Here is a 24413-nt window from a genome sequence, read left to right on the forward strand (position 1 = left end):
GCATAATCATCGGCTGTACCTTCGTGTGTCCATGTAATACCTACTGTAAAAAATCAACCTAAGATGAGAGTTAAAAATTCAAATTTAATTGCTATTGCGAAACGCGGAATAAGAATTGTAAAAACTAAAATTAGACCGTGTACTCGTTCATATTGTAATCATGTTTTTTTCTATTTTGTCATTAAAGTTTACATTATTATTATTATATAATTTACGACTTATACCGGGTGCACTATATTGACACAAAAAACACAATCTGTTTTTGAATCACAATTTTTATTTTTAACCGGTGGTCAATAAGTACCCGTCAGTTAAATTTTCGGTAGCGACGGCGGCGATTATATTTCCTTTTGTCTTCGGATCGCATTGTTAAAAAAATTCTGTAGGAAAAAAATTACCGACAACCGAATGTTTTTAACGCGTTCAGAAAAATCACAATAATTATTATTGTCCGTTTGCCGGAACGGCACAGAGCTATCCGCAAAGACCGTGTAAGTATACAACACAAAGTCTTACACGAAAACGCAAATAATTATTCGGCTAATTAAGACACACACACACATACGTTAATTAATGCGTGAACCCGCTACCCCTTCCCCAGGCCACCCCCCCGTCCTTATTCTTAACATTTACATATTATACACAGTGTAACAATAACAATAATAACATGTCCTCAGCTACTCTTTTTCCTAAATCCGTCTCGTATGTGTACGCATAATTATTTATATAATAGATATAGGAGCACGCTCGCACACTCTTGTTTTGTTTTTAGTATTTTTTTTTTCCTCGGGTACACGTTTTATCTGCTATCTTATTTACCATAATATACCGTCTTATTATTTACGGCGATAACAATATAAAAGAAACTCTCTCGTTAACTCGATGATTGACATGTGCGTTTTTTTCCCCCTTAAAACAAAACGCTTCGAGAACAAATTTTTCGACTTTACCGCGGAGACGTGTTTTTCAACAGTTTATATTATCATTATTATTATTATTGTCGTTGTTGTTGTTATTGTACAATTACGGTTACGCCGTTAAACGTTTTTACTTTTTTTTTCAAATAAATAATTCATGCCGGCTACTGCGAGTGCCGTTGCTGCAGCTGCCATAACGCCATAGGCTGTTTAAGACGTTCGCCTCCTTATAATATCCTGCGAGTACACGGTCGTCCGGTGGAGAAAACCGCGGTATGCGGACGCTGCCGTTATGGGTTTGGAAATCCATGTGAGTCGACTCCAGCAGAGATTTGTGTATACTTACACACACACACAGTATATCTATCAATATATATATACTCGGACACGTACTGAAGACGTCCGTGTAATATGTTATTAATCAACATATTATTTTATGTACATATATGTAGGTATATACAGCTGGAAAAATATTCATAAATAATGTATGTGTGCGGATCGAATTTATGTTTATCAGTAGGTATACGTATATATATATATACTTAAAAACCTATGTGTATAAAATAAGATAATACGTTTATATATATAGATAAATCTACATAAGGCTGTACATATAATATGTACCTATACAAGAGCAGAGTGGGATTATATACGGTTTGTTTTCTGGATGTCAAGTAAATGGACGTGTCGTGTACTTTTTTGGCATTTGATCTTGTGCGTGGGGACGCCTAACCCCAAAGATACAAATCCGAAAATAAAAATTTATAATGAATATTATAATAATATATCTAAGAAATATACACACAAAAGACTTAAGGTAACAGATTATACACAATTATATAAATTGTAATATAGACAGTTTTTTTTTCCGAAGGAAATATAAATTAGACCTAATTAAGACAAAAAAAAAATGCATTCACGTTTTAACCCTATTTTGACCTATTAATTAAATATATAATTTTACTACTATTTATTAGTTACTTTTTGCAGTTGAATGTGTTTAGAATTTTTATAATTTATATAATGTATTCGGCTACTTCTAAAGTAGGTACCTATAATGACCAAAATATTATGTATATTAAGTTATGTGTAAAAACTATTATTCCAGTACATATGATTGCTGCTGATATTTTTACTCAGTAACTCATCGAATAGAACAATATTTGCAATACTTTAAAATTGCTCCTTTAGTACATTAGTCCATGTATTATGGTAATAACAAAAGTTATTTCAATAATTCTGACTGAACAGTTATATAGATAAATTAAATAGATAATTAACTATACATTATAACATTGTGGTTTTATAAGGAATATGTGATCGTATAATAAAATTAAAAATAATTTTGTTGTCATTCTAATGTAATTATTAATAAAGGGATACCGTTTTGAGTAATAAATACAAACCCGTTGATTGTAAATAGTGTTGGATGATTTAAGTATTTTTATGATTTTAATATTTTGGATAGAACTTTATTTTTGTAAACACTAGTTTTGTGAAAAAACCGAAAACATCTATGATTTATAGTTGTTTTTCAAGGTTCACTACAAAAGGTTTTATTTTTGTAGTTATATATTTATACAACAATAGTTCTATGTTATCTTGAATAATTAACTAGTGAAATTACCAAAATTGTAAGAACATTGACATTGTCGTTATTCCTATTTTTTAAGGGGAAAGTTATTCCTTGCATAGTAAATGTATTGTAATAATTTTTATAAAAGTATTACCTACATATTCTATATGTATAATTATGGTAAATTAACACAATTCATAGTGAGTCGAATATGCAATACTTTTAATAATTTTCAATTAAACGCTACGTATAAATGTAGAAGTGATATTTTTACTGCTCGCAAAGGTTCTGTACATTTTTTCAATGCATATTCGAGTGTGCGGTTGTAATTTTTTTGTTTAAATTTAGTTTAAAAGAAACTCAAAACGTCGGAACGATTTCGATATAAAGGCCCATTTGAAACCATCCGGTTTCGGGGGGAAATTTTCAATTTTCCAAAAGGGTTTCCCGAACCTTTTGCCGTCAATCGTGGATCGGCCGCCAGGGACCAGCACTTGCTTGCGAGACGTCGTCTTATGCGGTGGAAAGGGAGAGGGGGGGGGTCAGGCTGGACAGGTGTGAGCTGCGGCCGGGCGGAGGGGGGGGGGGAGGGGGCAACGACGGCGGCGCTAATACAAATGACGTGTAATTTATTAAACGAGACCTGGATCGGATCTGGCGGCGGCGGCGGCCAATGGCGTCCGGGCTAGGCGTTGCCCCGCGGCCGTTTGACTGACAGTTACAAATTGAAAATGGGAGTGACTGCCGGTACCACACCCAAAATCCAACATGGCCGTCTCGGTGTACACGATTAGGAGGATATACACCGCTGCCACGCCGCCGTCGCAGCCGTGTGTGCGCGCCTTGCCTTGTCCCTTATCCGTGTATTATAATATTGTTATTATCATTACTACTATGTACACACACACACACACATAATGTACACCAAGGTCGCGTGTCACGAGTATTTGGAGTGACAGCGTGCCGGGTATAGCCGGTATAACAGCCGGGGTTCGGACCAGCTGCTGCAGCCGGATGATGCTCCATAGCTAGCGCACGCGGTATAACCCGGACGGTGTCTTGACGTTATGGCAAGATAAGACGAATATAATGTATATACACAGAGCAACACGACAGTGACGGGCTGCTTGCGAAGCGGCGGCGTTTCCACCGAAAGACACACCACGGTGAGAGAGTATGATATTCCTATATGACGTCTTAATTCCACATTATACCGTCTTGTCGCTCCCATGCTGATGTTGCTGCTCCCGGTGCTGTTGCTGTTGTCGTCTCTCTCTCCGCACTCTCTTCCCTAATACATTGAGTCTGCGCCCTCCCCCCGCCGTGGCTTCCCCTTATTACGGGTTACGATTCGGTGATTTATCGCACGAGCGCGTACCGCCGTCCGTTCACCGCCCGTGAACTCTCATAAGACGTTTTGTGTGCGAGTCCCCGCTATTACACGAAATCAGCTATTTCGCGCTTTCTTTCGACAAGTCCGTTATGCGATACACGTCCTAATCACAGCCTACCGATTATCGCCAAAAAAAAAGTAACACCGATCAAAGTTTATTCTTTTATAGACATTGAGTTACCGCCGGTAAATCGAAAACCGATTATTCAAATTCCTATTCATCGTTTCTAAGTAAAAGTCACAACGAAAACAAGTGACACACGTGCATTGCCTCGTCGATGGTATTATAATTATAACGTGGATATTATTAATGGGTTGTTATAAAAGTATTTGGCAGTAGGCGACAATAGTTGCATATCCTACAGCGCCTTCGTAATACAAGAGGCTATTGTACATATAACTATTGAGGCATGCGAAACCCGTAATATAAAAGTTCTTTGCTTGATTTATATTCCACGGACCCGCCATCCGTGAATAGTAATTAATATTAATCGCCCGAGTCTTATCGATTATATATATAACTCAACTGTTTTCACCAAAACAATCGGTTCGGTCGGCATGGCCAAAGGAATTCCGGAGGAATTCGATTATCCCGTCGTTGCCTACTCGCCGCCCTAACCCTTTCGCGACCGACTAATACACGTTGTAGGTCAAGGGAGTGGTATATATTGTACACGGCCCAGTGGTGGTATCGAGGGGATAAACCGACATTGGCCGTTAAGTTGAAACTCAAGTTCGCATACACACACACAATCAAACGGCTATAATTCACATAGTCGCCGAGCTGTTGAGGGTGGGGAGAGGTTGTGAAAAGCTCCAGAGGTATTTTGACGATTTTCGGCAGCGCAAAGCATTGTTTTGTTTGCTGCCTCCCCTACACGTCGCTGAACCCGGGCTATCGCCGCCTGCCCCGTTCGCCCACGCGGGTATTGATTTATGGCCTTTTCCCCTGCAACATCTTCCCTACACACACACACACACAAATACACACATTTAACACACATACACATATCCACTACACGCCGTACCAGTCGCTACGACTCCAAACGCAGACCCTTATACAGCTATTACTATGTACAGTGTCTATAAATAATATTTAGGTACATACATTTATTAAGATCTTTCTACGCTCTATAATATTGTGTAGTTCGGACGCTCATATTGTGAAAATGTATAATATTATATATTGAATACTTTGTCTTTTAAAATCAATCGGAATACTATTAACATAATCCTTTGTAAAGCACGAACAACACAAATCAAATTGGTTGTACGGTTTGTTAGGTTAGGTTATTTGATTTTCGGTGGCAGTGAACAATAAACGGTGGGACTCAGAAGGTCATAATAACCCTCTTTCCCTTCTAAAAATATCTGTCTATGTGCCTATGTGTCTATGGGGGTTAGAGCCTAAAGGTTTTTCGGTTCTGGTCCCTGTTCGTATAAAAAAAAATTGTATTATTCGATTCATATTGGTTCTAAAAAGTATAAAGGTTTTGGTTTTGGCTTCGTTATTATTATTTTTAAATAAATATTTTGATTTTTATCCTTTGAAAGCTATTTTATACCTAAATTTATGTTTAAAAAAACGTATTTCAATTATGGTAAAACAATTTTTTGTATTTTTATTCTTTTTATAATGTTTCCGGTACTTTTAATGTTTTTTTTTTAATATTAAAGTTAAGGTATTTCTATTTTATTTTATTTTTTATCTAAAAACCGATAAAGTTATTCTACTCTTGGAAGTTTTTTTTTTAATTTGATTCCAACTATCTGGGTGCCTAGGGTTTGTTAAAATGTGTGTTTCGAACAAAACGTATTGGGTACAACAGTTTTATCAAAATTGTATATACACAAAACAACGTTATGCCATATCCGACGAGGGAGTAAGACATATTTTTCTTGGCGATAACCGATCGGCGTACACAAAGAAATCAAAGATGGGGTAAGAATCGGGGGAGGGGGGGTCGTTAATGGAGTTTACGGCACCGAAAAAATCATTGTCGCGTCTCGTCGGCGAGCAGTGGTTTATTTTTGTGTTGACTTTCAGGGGAAATAAACGCATACTCGCCGAAAAGGGTTTTTGAGGGCGAAAACCGCATTGATTTATGCGAGCTCTGCGCGCCGTGCAAACGGTGGCAACTGGGGGGAGACAAGGGATGGGGAGTAGAGCTTTTAACCGGCTTCCGTATCACGTGTACGGTTAGCAGGATGATGGCGAACGGGGCGGAAAGAAAGGGGTAGAATGTAGATATCCACGGTTTGTCATAATCATCAACATCATCTTGGTCGTCGCGATGCTATTGTGTACAGCACTATGTATTACTATACCTCTAAACACGGGCTTGGCGATGAGCTGCGTTAACCGCCGGTGCCCATGTGGAAGTGATAAAGAGACAATTCATACTACAAATATACTACACCCGAGATAGGTGTATTATGTATTCCTCCAAGTGTTAGCTTTGTGTATACCCCGGGATGCTGTGGCGCACATACGAGACAAGTCCTGGATGACTGACCGCGTTAAATTCTGGACCTTTCCGCCGCGCACAATAACCCTGTTTACGCTTGGACGACCGTAAAACGATTACAGAGTATAATATAATATTTAGGCGCGTGATAAACGATTATTGTAATGCTATGAACTCAAAACACTTTTATATAGGTACTCGCGCTTTATATTGAAAAAAATATGCAAACTACAAGCGATTCAACTGAAACAAACCGACAATAAAAAAATTTTTTAAAAAAACTCACCCAGTCCACGACCGCCTTCTTACTGTCTTCTTTTGTCCTCTCTTCGCAAGTCTATTGAACGTTCCGTCGATTTTTGTCGTTTTGCTGACCGTGAAACGCACAGGCACTATACATTATATTATTATTATACGGCGGACACAAACCGATAAAAAAATAACATACATATTTTTACAAAAAAAAAAACCTGCCGTTCGCACTGGCAACGTCCTCGTCGTTTTTTTATCCACATTAGCCGAGATCACATCAGCACCGACGACGGCACACACTGAGCAACATTGAAAAAAAAACACTAATTTTTTATCGCACTTTGATCAATATCGTACACGACGACACAACGACGTACATCTCTGCTAATATGAAAATACATAAATATATTATTACCACCTATGTATAGGCGTTGCATAATTTGCATTACATATACACATTTCACTACTAACAATAAGTATACCAAGTAGATAAACATATTATAATACACCACCACATTATACGGTTTGAATCACGAGTTCTTCACTATTGTCCGTGATCGAAGACATCAGCAGTTCTTAATAAAACAATAATTATTATTATTGTGCACCTATGTTTTATTGCTTAACGACAATATTTTGCAGCAATCATTATGTATTATGTAGTGCAGAACTCATGTAAGTTTACTAAACCGTTTTGTCGAACCCAGCAAATGTGGAAATTATTGTAACAGTATAATAATTATTCAAAATATTTATAATATTGAAAATAAATTATACTATTATTAAAAAGATTACTATGATTAGTGTAATCATATGTAAACAGACAAATATTGTATTATCAATTGCCGGCTGAATGGATTGAATGGATGTGTGTAATGACTATAAAATATAATATATAAATAATTGAAAATGAAACATTATTTTTTCTTTTCTTTTATTATTGTGTTTATTTAAAAAAAAATGTTCATTTTTTTAAAATTAACATAAATTTCTACTTAATTAATCTAAAATATTGTAACGAACACTAAAACTAATATGTTTAAGAGGAACTTAATGAATGCCTAAACACTCGGTTGTTGTGTGGTTTTCATTGTACTGACCGTTTTATTACACATAAAAATTACATTATACAATATATAATATTTTCCAAACGAAAATGTTTAGTTGTCATATTTTGTTTTTTTTTTTTTTTTTGGTATTACAATAAGTACTCAACATAGTATTTATCACGACTTCCAAAATAATAATAATAAACGAGCCTTAGTAATTATTACGTATATATGTTGCTGTGGTTGTTTTTTTATACTTTTTTTACATAGCATAAAATAATATGTAAAAATAAATTAGAGGTAATCCTTGCCAGGTTTTCTTTACGGAATATAATAAAGTTTACAAGATATTCTTTCTTAAAAAAATAAACAAAACAAAAAACAAAATGGTTAATAAAATAAAAAAACTACCAGCACGCACACGCTTTTCTCTATGTATTATTTATATTTATATAATATACATAATAAATATAAATATATATACAAATATATAAATATTATTATTAAAGTATATAATTTATACATACTATAATAAAATTGTATATTACTTTTTGGTTTTATATATTTATAATATTACAATTATATTTATATATGTATATATATATATATACTATATGTAAATAAAATCTCACTGTACATTATTATGAAAGAAATAGTGTTAGTAATTTTCATTAAAAAAAAACACTATTTCTATGCTTATGGTTTTTTTTTAGGTTACGTATATAATATTATATACAAAAGAGAAATATATATATATTTAAATTTATAATTTGTAATTGAAACCAACGAATAAAAAAAACATTTTTTTTATTTTTTATAATAATAAATGTATTATTATTATTTTAATTGCGGTTAAACTCTGTACAAAAGAAAAAAAAGAAAAAATTGCACTGGACTCTTTTTAACACAATATTGCCAGGAAAATCAAAGTTGAAATATAATATTCATTATTATTATAGTAATTATACGATGCGTGTAATCATAATATATATATATTATTTATTAAAGTTGTGAATTCGAACAAGGAAAAAAATATAATATAAATTTAATAAATTGTATAAAACATTTTATAAATAGTTTTCACGGCGAAAACAAAAAATAAACAAGAAGTGGCATGGACCGATCTCTAATATTATACAAACATTTCTTTTTAATTATATTTTAATACAATCATATTATACAAAGCTTAAACGTTAATACTATATACACATACATATTTTTATATAAATAATAATAATATATTTCATTTCAATAATTATATTTTATAAATGCCTTACATCTAATACGTATATATTTTATTCGAGTTAAACTATATAGTCACACGTTTATTTTTAAACTAGATTATTTTACAAAAAAAAAACTCTTTAATTTAATTCAAATAAAAACAAAAACAAAAAAAGTACGAAAATACCACCTTTGGTACGTTAGCGTTTTAACCGCGGTTTGCGTGACGGCTTTCTTAAGAAGTTTGACCCAAAAAAAAGTCAATCAAAAACCGAATCCTTTAATTGATTTTTTTATATTTTATTATCAATAATCGCCTATTTTTTTTGGGTCGTCTCTAAAAGTGAAACGCCAACCACGGTGCAGTCTAATTCCTAATGGCACTAGGTAAAATAATATTTCTTTATTTTTTATACAAAAAAAAAAAACTTGTCTTGGAAATGAAAATTTGATATTTTCTATACATATATAAATATTTTAGGTATTGTATACATAATATATATTTACTGAGAACGTGTTATTTGAGCTGGTTTCTGAGATCCTATATGAGCGCAGGTCCGCCCGTTATAATACAAACACAATATCATAATATATATATATATATATTAATATATATACTTCATATGTATAAGTGTGTCCACGCACAGTGTTTTCCTATAACGAGTTATTTTTTTTTTTTCTAAACTCAAAAGCACAAAACACATTTTTTTTATTATAACCCGCGTTTTTTTTATTATCATGTACTGTATTATATTTTGTTTATTTCTCTTTGTGCTTAAAACTAAATAAAAATTAAACGAAACAAAAAAAAAATAAATAAATAAAAACCCTACGACGTAATGACTTAGACACAATCTTAGAATATAAGTTACCTAAATATTGTAATATTATATAAACGCGAGGGGAAACCATCATCATCATCATAATAATATTACATATATATATTATATTATATTTATATGTAATATTTTATACATATTTGTATATTAATATTGCCGTCGATTGAAGAAAGAAAAAAACTGTGCTGTTGGTGTTACAAAACTATTACCTACCTATATATTATTATTATTATGGTATAGGTACATAATATAATTATAATTATAATAATATATGTAACACCTAAACCACCACTCTGATTTTAGACACATGGTAACTAAAAAGTAGAGCGACTTTGCAGCGGCTGTCGTTTGAAGTATATACGGTGAAGAAGAAGAAGAAGAAACGTTACTTCTTTTCCGTTTTTTGAACTTTACTTCCGTCGTGGCCGTCCCTCGCCCGGCCGCTAAGCACTTTGGGAGTCCTTCTTGCCGTAGAGCTGTGCTCACTGCGGCGAAGTCTGAGGCGTTATGTCGCTACCGTCTCCGCCCTGTCCGTCGCCGCCTTTGGTTTTGTTCTCTTTTTTCCACTTCATCCTTCGGTTTTGGAACCAAATCTTAATCTGGCGCTCGGTCAGACACAGCGCGTGGGCTATCTCGATCCTCCGCCTTCTGGTCAGGTACCTGTTGAAGTGGAACTCCTTCTCCAGCTCCAGGGTCTGGTATCTGGTATAGGTCTGCCGGCCGCGTTTCCTTTCTGCAAAACAACACAAAACAAACGCATGTCGTTTACAATAATTGTTTGTGCGCAATAAAATATCAAATCGAATGGCATTTCATAAAACGGCTATTCAAATGGGCAACCGATAAAGCTTTTCTAATAAATATAATATATTATGTATAAATACACGGTATCCAATCGCTTCCAGCTTTCGACCACCAAACAGAGTACATATACAAATAAACCTCTTGGCCCTATCCCGGTACTGAACGATTGAATATAGAACAATAGTAACAAATCAACTGTCTCGGCTACAACGCAATGTAAATTGATTGTTTATGAGAGAGGTTTATGCCAAAAAGTTAAACTTTCGGGAAATTAAAATTAATTGTTTTTCGCGTACAATTTTACTTGGAAAAAATTATAAAAAACATTTTTTATACTTATGTCAACTGTAAGATTTTTATTTGAACGAATCTGACTCTTTTTCATAAACAAATGAGTTACTTAACTCTATATATAAATTTAACAATTACTAAATGATAACAATGGAATTGTGTGCAATAGAGTGATGTAAGCCAAAAGTACTTTACCAATAAATTTGGTTATGACTTTTAAACAAATATATGTAAATCATTAATAGAAAATGTTGTTGTAAATGTTTGAATCGCCATAAAAAAAAACTATTATACGATTTTGACTCCTTTTAAAAGTAAACGATCAGTAAATTTATTTTTAAAAAATAATTTTCAACTAAACTGTGACTTTTAATAAATAATTTACGATTCAATTATAATTGTAAATGCTTTCAACAGGTACGTATAACAAAATTAAATATGTTTTTAAAAGGTGTATTTATTTGGCAATACTAAAGTCGATATTATTATAAAGAATTGTTTGGTGTTAATAGACATAAGGAATTAAATCCACAATAACAAAGCGTTTTTTATTACCACACAGCGAAATCCATTTTTAAGTTATAGTATTTTTTTTTTAATTCCCTGGCAAAATAATGTTCACAAAAATATATTTACAATAATAAAAAAATACGTAGCTGTTTTTGTAAAATGTTTAAATTGTGTAACATAATTTTGCAACCTACAGCAAATTGTAAGCCGCAATGTGAGTGTATGTATGACAGATCACAGATGTGTTTACGTATAACAACTATTTGTGAATTTCTCTCCTAATCCTCCAAAACTAATAAAACTCCCCGAATAATAACCGATTTTACTAAGTAGAGTACTGTGTAACGAACCAAAGTTATTATTAAACCCAAATATTTTATTATCTCTTAAAAAAGATAGTTTATCCTTTTATACTTCCTGACCACGTCGGTTTTTTAAACGTACCTCGTGAACATTTTAAACTTACAAGTTTTCAATGCGACAAAAGCCATTAGTAAGGGACATATATATACTGTATACAGAGTAATATATAGTTAACATGGGGTGGAGGGGGGTTAGAGTGTCCTGTGTCGTCATACGCAAGAGAAAGTGCGGTAGGACATCCAAAGGCCATCAGCTGAAGGTATCCAACCGGATTTAGAATTAATTGCTGCCTTCCAGCGCGGATTTGTCGACGACGACAACAATAATATAATCAACGCCAACGAGAGGGTCTGTTCGGTATTATATTGGTATTACACTATCATATTATCCTACAGTGAGTGCAATTGCAACGACCAGCAATAACAATTACAAACGACCTCGGCGAATCCAAGTCTTAACCGCGTTTACGACCGAAATAATTATATGGCCAAAGCCGCCGTGTATTAAGCGACCCGGACCGGAGAAACGCAACAATTATTATATTAATCGCCAAAACCGAATCCTACGTTATTATATTAGAATATTTTTTTTTTTTTAAAAATCTCTCCCTCCACCAAAGTCAAAAACATCATCCCCTAACATACGTCTTAACCTTAACCCTTTAACAGGCCATGTTTATTGTAGACTATTTTTAGAAGCAGTGTTGAAGAAAGATAACTAAACAACCAACTAGATAAGATGACAAATCATTTGATAAAAAATCATCTAGTTAAGATAATAGATTATTAATTAAAAATGTATCTATATAAAGATAAATATACAATGTTATCTGGATACAAAATAGATAATAAATTACATTATACTAAACGACTATAAGTCTATACGATACAGGGTGTTAGGTTCATTCGGTTGAAATGGCGAACACGATCCGTCCGGAAGTCATGTGTGTTTTTTAAGTCGGGTTGCCGAGTGGTCCAACAGCTATTATATATCATAGCGAGTGCGATGAACTAACGGCCTGCAAGGTGTGTGTGTGCACTGACAGCGTTGGTGAGCTCAACGATGGGAAATTGAATTGAAAGCCGTCTTGCCGTATAAACTTACGGTTTCGGACGGACTCGCACAAAAGGATACCACGTGAGCCCGTCAAAAGGACGTGTATTAATAGATTTGTGTCTGTGTGTGTGAGCGAAGGGAAAGACTCGAGGAGGATAAACTTAGACACAACTTGTATACGAGGGGAATAGTATAAAGCAGATTATTTGGACGGTTTTTTTCATGTGTGCGACGCAGCCGTTCGACAGAGAGACACCTATACGACGGGAAAGGGGGGGACCCGTAGTCCTTGGGCTCTGTCTGTAAACCGAAACAAGAAAGTCGTGCTGGGGTCACCGTTACATATATACTGTACGGTTTATATATATGTATGTAATACGACTGTGAGCTCGGGATAATCCCGGCAGTTGAAGAGAAATAGAAAGAGAGAGAGAGAGAGAGAGTCTTAAAGATAGAACAGGGGGGCGTAGAGACGTTGTGTCAAAAGTGACGAAGATTTATGGCGGCGGCGGCGGCGGTTCGTTGGGCCTTCAGGGCGGCATAGAGTGAGGTTATAGGCGGCGTCGGCTTCGGTTCCCACCGGGGACCGACCGGTCGCGTCCCAAACGACCGCCGTCGTATTACATATATGAAAAAAAAAAACACTACCGTAGAAAGAGAGAGAGTAAAAATATATATATAAGTCAAAAAATAAAAAGGGAGAGAGATTTACCGAAAATGTTAAAAGCCAGAGGCGTAGAATATGTATGTGTGTGTGTCAAACGAATATGTCGACCTCCGGGGAGAATCCACAGCTCATATATATATAAAATAATATATAATATGAGACTCTCTTCGAGTATAATTTGTAATTTTTTCCACGACCAATTAGGAAACGAGGAAAATTCTCCAGGGACTTTATACGCGTACTCATACATACCACCTACCTACCCTACACGTACCGCACCAATATGTATTATAACAAGCACAATATATTCTCTAGAAAGTCGAACAAGGCGGTCAAACTTTTTATAAAAATTATAAGTCCATAGACAAGAAAAGAGAAGAAAAATCGTCGCAAACGTATAACGCGCTGTTGAAAATCACATAAATCACAATTGAGAAGGTGAGTGCATAAAGGTGTTAACTGACAATTTCAAAACTGTTCAGGAGGCAACATTTCAGTCAATATATATGTATATTCAAATGCTTGCGACTTTTTTAGTTTTAAAACTCGACTGTTATAATATTTTGCTAAATTGTGTAATATATTGTACTAACGCTTTGATTCATTCAAACTAGATAATATTTTGCAAAAAATATCAGTTAACACCTCAACATAACAGTCACTTCGATTAATAACAAGAAAAATAATATTAATATTTTCATCATATTACAAGCCTTGGACAAATTCCAATAAGGTTAACCATTGAAAACGTAAACGATTCAACTGAATGAAAGACCATTTATAACTACTATTCATTGTTAAAATTCAAACACAAAACGACGACCAACGCTATAACGAATCGACTGTTGATTGAATTTTTTAATCGAATTAGTCAGCTAAACACTGATTGCAGACAAGACAATATGTAGACACAGAATAATTGATTACTCGGTGGTTATGTTAACATAACTAACTATGCACAGTCAATAATTGATATAATTGTGGTAAACGTCAAAAGGCGTGTACGGTTTGTGTAGCGAGAACGGAAGAAGACAAATACACAACAGTGTAGTGTGTAAACAAATGTTTTCGAAAATGGTTTCTAATAAAACACCGCGTTAAACGCGTACTTAACAACGTTAATATTGTCAACGATGCCCATAAGAATGATTTATACGACTACACTAAGTCGCTATAAACACATACAACGTGTATATATACATGTATATTATGTACAGTTGCTCTGTGCGGTATACCGGCATATAAAACACATAACAAATAACGTTATACTATTATTTTTGTTGTTCCGAGCCGAGCGTATGTGTAACGGGTTTCAACAAAATTATAATTAAAAAAATACACACAAGTGCGTTTGTCCCTAATTATTACCAAAAAAAAAACCCGCGGTCGTTGGCGTTAAAGAAAAAACATCTGCACCGGGCCATGGGAAATTGTTATCAAGACGTTTAATCCACTTCAATAATTGTCAAAATGGATTGGCGAAAATATTTAAATAAAAACTATTGGAATTCGCGTTTGTCGCAAAATTTTAGTACCTATATAGGTACTGAAATAATATATAATAATATATATTATTATATAAGAAAGAGAGAGAGAGAGAGAAAGGATAGAAAAGTTCTCAACACAAAACAATTAAGACAAACGACACATGGTTATGACCACAATACTGTCAGCCTTGGAAAATGGTGAACCTTCTCAGCTGTTTTCGGATATTTAATTTTGCGTTACACGTTAAGATTTAAAGTTCTCCATTAATTTTTTTAATTGTCTATCATTTATATTATTTTACCCGCATTTATTCTATATTTTGTACCTAGCTAACACCATTTCCCATTTTCAATGACTAACTAGAAAAAAAAAAGTTGGACGAGTTGAACTTTTTTTTTAAATAATTAAAAAATTTCTATAATAACAATAATTATGTAGCCAATAGTAAGGACTATTTTTTTTATAATAACCGGCGGCGGCGGTTGGTCTGCGATCCTCAACAATATCGTTATTACCCGTCTTGTTGGTATGTTTGCCTTGGTATGGCCCGTGAATCTGTTTGCGCGGTAAAGACAAAACGTCCGGGATAAGAAGACGGCAGTTTAGAGGAGCGGGAATTTATTACGGGGAGCGAGAAAAAAAAGAAAGTCCCGAGGGAGTGTTAAATCTGAGCGGCGACTAGCGTGCAAAGTCTTCTAAGTACATGTCCGCTGTGTGTTTTACCGGAGAACAAAAACCAAACGAAATCTTACTCTCTCACTCTCTCACAATACTTTTCTCCTTAGAATATACTGTTGTTTGATTGTTTTCTTGTACGGGATGATCCACTTAAGACACTAATGTTTTCGGAAAATATGAATATTATGTAAATTAATATAGTTCCTATACTTGTAGGTACATATTTTGCTATATTTTTCAATACTTAACAGTTTTATCTTTATCCCTTATAACTAAAATTAGTATGGGCTTTGTTTTTTCAAAAGGGGGGACCTATGTTTTTAATATGTAGACAAAACATGTTAGTGTTTGAATTATTAATTTTTATTAACCTGATCGTTGGCTTGGGAATGATTTTTATTTTTTTCAAACTGTTGTCAAAATCCTTTTGTTATTACTAAGCCAATAGCTGTCGCTGTATATTATTGTTTAATGGCAAGTCACTGAGCTATTGTCTTTAAAAACCGAACGAATATTGATTTTACATTTAAATCTTTACAAAGTCATAAGTGACAAACCGATTATTTTTAATTTTAAATTCAAACGAAGATTTAAAAATTAATTGTTTTACTACTCAGTTAAAAATATATGTGTTGCCATTAGTAAAAACAAAGTTGATAGTCTTATTACGAATAAGGGATGATGTTGAAAATGTTCAAAGTATCGAAAAATATAGTAGAGTGCCTTTAAGTATAGGGAATAAAATAATTTTCAAAATATTCATATTTTTAAAGTCTCACATTAGACGGGTCATTCTGTATATTATATAGGTACATTTAGTAAAATATGGCCACATCGAAATGATTGTACACTGATTATAGGGACCACAATAATTGGGAAAACTACTGACACACAAAAAATCCATCCATGGTCATTATCTAATTTATAAAAGTTGGAGTCTTATTTTAAAAAATGACAATATTTTTTTTCGATTGGCTTTTGTAATTTCATCCTGTATAAAACCCTGCGCCAAAAGAATAACCGCGGCCAACGGTGCAGCACCGGGCTTTGGACGCGACGGATTTTTATTTTTAGAACATAACCGTGTTTACGGTTCTGATAGGTTAATTTTTTATAATTTTTTATATATATATATATATATATATAGAAGAGAGCATTTTGAATGTTGCTGCTATTGCGACGGCTCGTCTGTCAGACGGCAGGCAAATATTAATTACAGACCAGCCGTTTGGGGTTCGGCTTGTGCACGTATATATATATACATACAAAGGGCGGCGGAGAGGCACAAAGTTAATTAACTCGGTTAGGTACAAACACAACACCGACCCTCCTCTCATGGCTGCCCAAAATGACGGATTGCCAACCCCTCGTCCCCACCCACTCGTCGCTTCTGCCGACCATTTTGAAACGCTCAGGGACAGATTGACGGGTTTTTTTTTTTTTTTAGTTAAAGGACGCCGCCCGGTGTTGTTTCCCAAAGGCTTTTTTTTTTTTTAATTGGAAAATTGAATATAAATTTTAAAAAATTTATACACAAAACGGTTTTTCGACGGCGAATTATTTAAGCAGCCAAAAAAGACGACTCAAAATTAACAAAAACAATTTAAAAAAAAAAACGTGTCTACTTAGATATTATTATACTCTTTGGAGTGTACATAATATAATATGCGACCCGTGTGTCAGTGTGTGTGTGTGCACAAGAGCGATAATTCCACGGGACCGTGACGTCGGCATAATCTGTAGATCAGTGGGACATTTATGAATTATGGGTTTTCCCCTCGGCCCCCTCTCCTCCCCTTACTCCAAGTAACATCCAGTCACTTTTATACCAACGCACACACGATAATAATAATAATATAATCTGTACGCCAGCTGAGCCAGAAAACAGCGGCTCACACACAAACGGAGGAGGAGGAAGAGGAGAAGGCACAACGAAGACACGACAGGTCTATTATGCGTGTGCGCCCGGATAAGCGCTTTTCCTTTTTTTCCCTTCTGTATTATTTTATTTAAGAAAAAAAAAAAAAATCTAGCTTGGGATGGGTATTAAACCACTTTTGAAACTAACGCTTTTCAAAATACCTACATAAAGATTTTTGGAAATAAAAAATAAAAATACAACACTAGTTGTAAGTCTTAAGGTTTTTTCGAATCCCCTCCCCCCCCCCCGATATCCACGACAAACAATTATTATTATCATGCCGATTGTGTGTTTTCAAAACGATTGGAAACGGCTTTGGTTTGGTTAAATTTTAAAAAAGCGGTCTGACATTGACGGATTGCCGGAAGTTTTTCGGTCGGACGCTTGCCGTTTCTTTTGATGTCAACCCAAAGGGGAAGGCGGCGTAGAGTTAAGAAGTCAAATGGAGTGGGGGGAGGGGGGGTAAGGGACACCGGAAATTACCCACATGCAAATTGATTGCGTCCCACGAAATGTGTTCAAACCGAGCACGAGGAGATTACGGTGAACCTTCTGCAACGCGTCTTGTACACCCACACACATTGTCACAGATTCAAATTTAAATGTCAATGACATTTGCGCTCCGAGTATAGATAAGCCAAAAATGTACACGGTGAACTTTCACACTAGCAAAGTACCCAAGTATCAGACTTGCAGTAAGGTAATAATATTGTAATTGCAAACGAAAAAACCGAAAAATCAAATTTGAAAATGTTGCCACTTTGTGTTTTTTTTTTAACCAAGGCCTCCAACTATTATTTTTGTCATTTTGTAATGATGTTAAAAACGCATTTTTTTTTTATTCATAAGACTCGCTTTTAGCTTCAACTCATTTAACAGTTATAGTAAAACTATAATTTAAAACCCGGTACTCCGAAATATCCTAATTAAATTATTTTAATAATGAACTTGGCTCGAGACCTTGATTTGAAACTATTTTTAATTTTGAGATGCGGTTAAGGTAAGTATTAAAAATAGACGTCCAAGATTAATAACGTCTGACGTGTAGACATACCCACTTTGAATTTAACCCTCGCAAAGTCATTTTAAAACATTATGCAATCAATTTGCAATAATGGTTTTCTAAACGATTTCCTCGCCCACTGTTTTCACTTTAGGGTTACGCGTTAAATCCAAACAAAAATATTGTTGTCAACAATATTTATATTTAATAAAACCACTCGTTTCTATCATGCAATTTAATCGAATAACGCTTTGTAAACACTATGATAGGTAGGTATGACATTGTAAATACCAAATTACACATAAGTAACACCAACAACGTTATCATGACCGACTTGTGAAAATCAAGTGTAGCCTCTAGCACTTCGTGGTGTAGTTAATTGGAAAAGAAAACCATTTAAATGCGTATAAACGTTGTATAAAATATGTGCAAAAAAAAAAAAATTATCATAAAGTGCGTTTGCTTTCACACGAGTAAAAAAAACCCACAAAATGTTGTTAGTTATAAAATATTGTGTTTTTTTTTTATCGTTTGAACGATAAAACAACTACTATTTATGTATAATTTTATGAAAAAGTTAATTATTTAATAAAATATCCTTATATGTATACTCAACACAGTGCATCATGCTTTTGATAAAAGTAATGAAACGTACAGTAAAACTATACGAATATTGTAGAGTGTAATAAAATATTCAAAGAAAATGAAGAAAGTGAAACCAAAAAAAACGAAACAATTCACCAAAGATAGAATATAGATAGTAAAAGAGATAAAGACAAGCGTGTAATAATAATTATCTTACAAGAATAATAATAATAATAATAAAATAAAATAAGATAAAATAAATTCAACTGCCACGTGTATAAATTAAACAACTGCTACGAATGTATAAATATTACCAAAATACCGCAAATTCATCCGTACCTGAGTCTGGACCTGCAAAAATTACCGCAATCATATAAAAAACAAAATAAAAAAATAAGAAAACAAACAATAATAATGATGAGAAATAAAAAAAACCTAATGTGATATAAATTTAAAAAAAAAAAATCTAAATGGGTATAAGTCATGTGTTGTAAATATAGTTACCGGCTATAATAATAATATTTTACAATATATATTTTTTCAAAAATAATGGTGTATAATATACAGTAGGTGTAGAGTGGCGGTGTTAAGCTTCTCTAATGGGAACAGCTGATGGCGGTAACGCCGTTTTAATGGCGTTATAATTATGTTGTTTTTTATTTTTAAGGTGAAGAGTTCCAATCGGTTTTTGTACCGTGTGTCGTTCACGGCCGATACGGTAATTAGTAAAAAAAAAAAAACGCTTATCTACAATATTGTTATCGTCGGCGGAATAGTAGTAGGAAAAGTAAAAATAAATAAATAAAGTGTTGAACATTTTCAGTAAAAGCATATTATTGAAATTGGAGATTGAAACAATCCCCTCCCTCCCCCCTATGAAAAATAGTTTAAGACTACTCTATTCAACGAGTTTTCGCGGTCAGAGTTTGGAAGTGTTGAAGACAGAATTGAGAACCTAGGTGCAACGAACGGTTAAACGGCTATAAATGACTGTAATAATGCACCGGGTGATAATAATAAAGATAACGACGCACCCCGTCCAACGAAGGCGGGGGCGGTGGTGGTGGGTTTAAAACGTTTACGGGCCAGGGGAAATTGTGGGGAGGACGGGCGGGGTGCGCTGGGGAACACTTGTTGAGTGTGTAATTTATGATTGCCAGTTGCCCGGGATTATGTACACGGCGCACAAAAACGGCGGTCACGTGGTCTCCCAACAACAATCCCGTGGGGTTTTCCCGGTCATCTGCAAACGCCTCGTACACCACTCGGCCGCCTCTTCAAGAAATGCTGCTGGTGTTCATCAGCATAATAATAAGCTGCTCAAGACACATGTCGGCCTCGCCGGGGAAAGCCACGTCACACATGCGTTTCACGGTACGTTAATAAGGACTCTCGGCGCGAAGGGGTGGTGTACGACGACCGGATAGGAAACTAACCTGACCGGGCGACGACAAAGACGACTTTGGGCGCCTACAGAGCGATCGGCATGCACGTGTTTTCTATGCGATAAATCAAAACCTATAAACACCCCGGATCGGACCTAACCTCACCCACGGGGCCGAATTTGGCGGATAAATAAAATTGTTGTAATTTCTGCGAACCGGTCTCGACGAGAATGCAAGTTTTTTTTTTTTATGATTTTTCAATCGATGAGAAAATTGTTCACCGGCGATACCGACCGACCGACGACCGTTTGAAGCCCGACGGAATGGCCGTTTTACAATGTTATATAGAGACGTAAAGAATATCACAAAGGTTATTAATGAGGGAATAGCCGATACAGGCAGATAACACATAACGTCCACGTCGGTACGATGGATTTTTCTGAAAAAGAATACAACAACACCTGGATAGGAGACCCCCGGCGGTCACTATATTCATATATGGTACCTAACCTATATATACCTCCAGTCACATTCAATACCTGCAGCAGTGGCCCCAGCGCAATGTCATTGTGTTAAAACGTTTTTTTTTTTTTTTAAGGAAATTATTGTGTAACACGTCATGCTTTTGTTATACATGCCAAAAACTAAAACGAAAAAAAAACCGGTCAGTAGTAAATGTAAAAAAAATAAAATAAGTAATAATAATAACAAAAAACAACTAAAATTCTAGACGCATTCACGACGGCGTACCAAGTTATTGTAAAATTATTATTATTACTGGAAACAGGCGCATTCCACATTGTATATATATATATTAAATATTAATAGCAAGAGTTAATATAACGTTGTTAGGAGTGCGAAAAATTATAATAAAACTCTTTCGAGGTCGCGAAAAATACCTTTTAGTCAGTCGGAGAGTTTCTGGATGGGTCGAAGGGTCTTGGTGAACCGGATAAAATAAAATAAAAAGTTTACTACCTAACCGCGCCCAGTGGAGGAAAACGGAAGCGGAGTGTGTTACGCGTCTTAAGGGATAAATTGGTGTCTCACGCTTTCTGTGTGAAGAAACAGTTGTCGAAACAGCGTCAGACACCCTGTATAATATATTTTGTGCCACCCCCCCACCAGATTGGTTTACCCCACTCGTCTAACTGGAGGAACCGCGTATGGGAACGAGAAAGTTTAGAAAAATCAAAATAATATTTTCTTAAGGTCTTCTCCGGCCAAGAAGAGTTCAGACTTACCGAATTGGCTTCTCATCCACGGGTACAGTGGACTCGGCAGCGAGTTGTTGTTGACCGCCTGTTGGTTTTGAGCGGTGGGCGTCTGCAGCGGCGGCGTCTGTTGGTGCGGGTTGACCACCACTTGGTTGTGGTGGCCAGAAGTGGGTGCCACCTGTTGCTGCTGTTGCTGTTGGTGGTGATGCGGGCTGAGGTTGTTGAAATACGGTTGCTGCTGTTGTTGGTGATGCGGCGGCGGCGCCTGCTGGTGGTGCTGCTGCTGCTGCTGCTGCGAGTGGTGATGATGGGGTGGCATCTGATGGTGGCTGGTCATGTCGACCATGTCGGTGGGACTGGCCGGTTCGACCAGGCCGTTGGCCACGGAAGCCTGGAGCTTGCACGTGGCGTACACGACGGGCGTGTGCCCGTTCATGGTCATCTGGCCCATGCCGCCGGTGGGCGATTCCGGCCTGCTGTAGCCGTCCATGGATGACTGCTGGCCGTTGTAATAGCCGGCCTGCCGGATCTCCATCCGGTCGTACGGCGGGAACCGCGGGTAAGGGATGCCCTGGGGCGGTTGGCCGCCGACCGTGGGGCCCACGTAGTGGTGTGGCGGTATGCCCTGCCGGGCGGTCGGGTCGCACGGCGCGTTGTCCACGTAGTGCTGCTGCCCGTGATGGTGATGGTGCTCCATTCCGGCGCCCCCCGCGCCCCCGCCGCCGCCGATCACGCCACCCCCGTTGCGCATGTCGGTCGGCATGTACGAGTTGGCGAAGTAAGAGCTCATGTTTAACAAGTCGCCCTCCACTTTGACGGATTCACCGGACACTCGATCTACAGAGAAAAAATCAATCTAGTCGCGCCCCCTTTCGTCGGCACTACGCGCGCGATGATATAGTATCACAAATTATGTATCAATATCACTGCACTATAACTCGCGGACCGTGGTCGCGTATCCAGTCATGGTGGGCGCACGGCCGTGGTCGGTGACACGTGGTCGTTGGAGTTACCGCGATTGGCGGCGATCCGCTCGTCGGACGGTAACGGCTGCGTCGGTGCCGGCGGTCGCTGGTGTGTTTTTGATGATGCTGCCTCTGCTGATGCGGCCGATGATCGCGGTGATTGCGTCGGATACGCAAAATCCGCCCCTGCAAAACCAACAAAAACGACAAATTTTTACTACACAAACAAATAATCAATTTTCTCCTGTCTCTCTCTCCGCTCTATTGTCCGCGGTTATTATCCGGATCCGGTGCCAGCCGTCTTCCCCCACCTCGGAACGGGTTACCCTCCCCTTCGTCGGCGGCCGGCAATTCCCGAATAAAGGTACCTATTGTGTGGAAGCATCGCCGCACTTGACCGACAAAATATGTGCAGATGGATGCGTAGCGCGTGCCCCTCCCCCCCCCCCGGGGGTTTTTGGGACAACACGGTGGCCAGCTGCCTATGACGTCTGCACACCCACTGAAAGGCGCTCGAAAAGAAGAGTAGTCGTATCGATTCACAGACTCGGCCAATAACCATCAAAATATTATTTTGTGTATCCTGTACTAACGACACAAGCCCTTGCTAAGGTTTTACCTATGATTGAAATATACCAGTTTATTGAAATGTACCCTATCTTCTTTGTCAAATATTCGATGATGAAACAAATATGTGCGCGTAAAGAGAGCCAAAATCAACTATATATATGTACACAGTAAAATATATACCTAGTAATGGTAAAGTTGATATCCCCTACGCTGCCATTTTGTTCTGTCTGAAGATAACAATTATTCGAGCTAACATGATTATTTAACGCAAAGTTATTGGTTTTCCATACTTGGCCACTGTCCAAATTTGATCTTACCTACATATTATAAAGCGTACACACGGTTAAGACGTTGGCGACAATCTACACGAAGACCGGACGCGACGATACGGTTGTACGGCGACATGCCGGCACGTCGGTATGGCGAAAACTGAAATTTTGCAGGGATTTTTTGGGGTTTTTTCCACGATTTTTGGTATACAGAAAAATCCCGAAAATGGCGGATGGGTCCGTTTCGGTGCGTTTAACTAGATGATTAGCCGAGTTTTTCGGTTCATTATGTAATATATATTTTGTACAATATAGAAACGTGGCCGCGCATTGTGTTGTATATACTATATGCACACACACACATGGAAACGCCAGTAATATAATATAATACTACATTATGGGCCTGTACAGAGCGGACACATATGGCGAACAGGAACAAGTATCGGATTTCACTGGGTATAGTACCGGCCGCGACGTTGACAATAATAATAATTATAAAAATCTACTATAATATACTATTCCCATGTATTGTGTTGTCCTTTGTATATTATTACCTTTGATTTGGCCGTTATCACGCGCACTTGGGCCGATAAGCCTCAAAAATATTGCATTCCCTCCTCACTGTCCCCACCCTTTCACCGCAACAAGTGACCGGTTCGGATGCTGCTATCACTCACATAAGCCGTGTAAATCGAATCCAAACGTTCAAACTACAACTTTTTGTAAGTGTTTGTTTGGTGTGCAAACAAAGAACACCAATCATATTATTTTCGTTGCTAAAAATATGTGATTTTTGTCAACAAGCACAAGGTATTGCTTGTCTTTGCTTTTGACACAACCTAATCACAGATATGATATTAGTAGATATTATGTTGATGTTTTTTGAATATTAAAAGAATTGCTTTTCGTTTAAATGTTGAAAT

The 24413-nt window shown here is 36.4% G+C and overlaps 1 protein-coding gene across 19 annotated transcripts in view; it reads right to left on the reverse strand.

Annotated features, from left to right (window-relative positions):
• Nucleotides 1-8576: 8576 nt before the first annotated feature.
• Nucleotides 8577-24413, reverse strand: part of LOC126840143 (homeotic protein antennapedia-like) — a 133111-nt gene continuing 117274 nt past the window's right edge. For 18 of the 19 annotated variants that reach the window (XM_050575661.1, XM_050575668.1, XM_050575669.1 and 15 more), the window contains 3 exons: nucleotides 21714-22837; nucleotides 19424-19435; nucleotides 8577-10451 (listed from right to left, as the gene is read on the reverse strand). In XM_050575661.1, coding sequence (XP_050431618.1) covers nucleotides 10201-10451; nucleotides 19424-19435; nucleotides 21714-22476 — 1026 coding nt within the window. In that variant the 5' untranslated portion in view covers nucleotides 22477-22837 and the 3' untranslated portion in view covers nucleotides 8577-10200. The remainder of the gene's footprint in view (nucleotides 10452-19423; nucleotides 19436-21713; nucleotides 22838-24413) is intronic. The other variant, XM_050575681.1, reaches the window with a different exon arrangement.

The sequence above is a fragment of the Adelges cooleyi genome, unplaced genomic scaffold, assembly GCF_023614345.1.
Source record: "Adelges cooleyi isolate 19-005CV unplaced genomic scaffold, UGA_ACOO_1.1 ACOO_flye_CR_arks_rails_tigmint_CR_PRNA_376, whole genome shotgun sequence".
Lineage (NCBI taxonomy): Eukaryota > Metazoa > Arthropoda > Insecta > Hemiptera > Adelgidae > Adelges > Adelges cooleyi.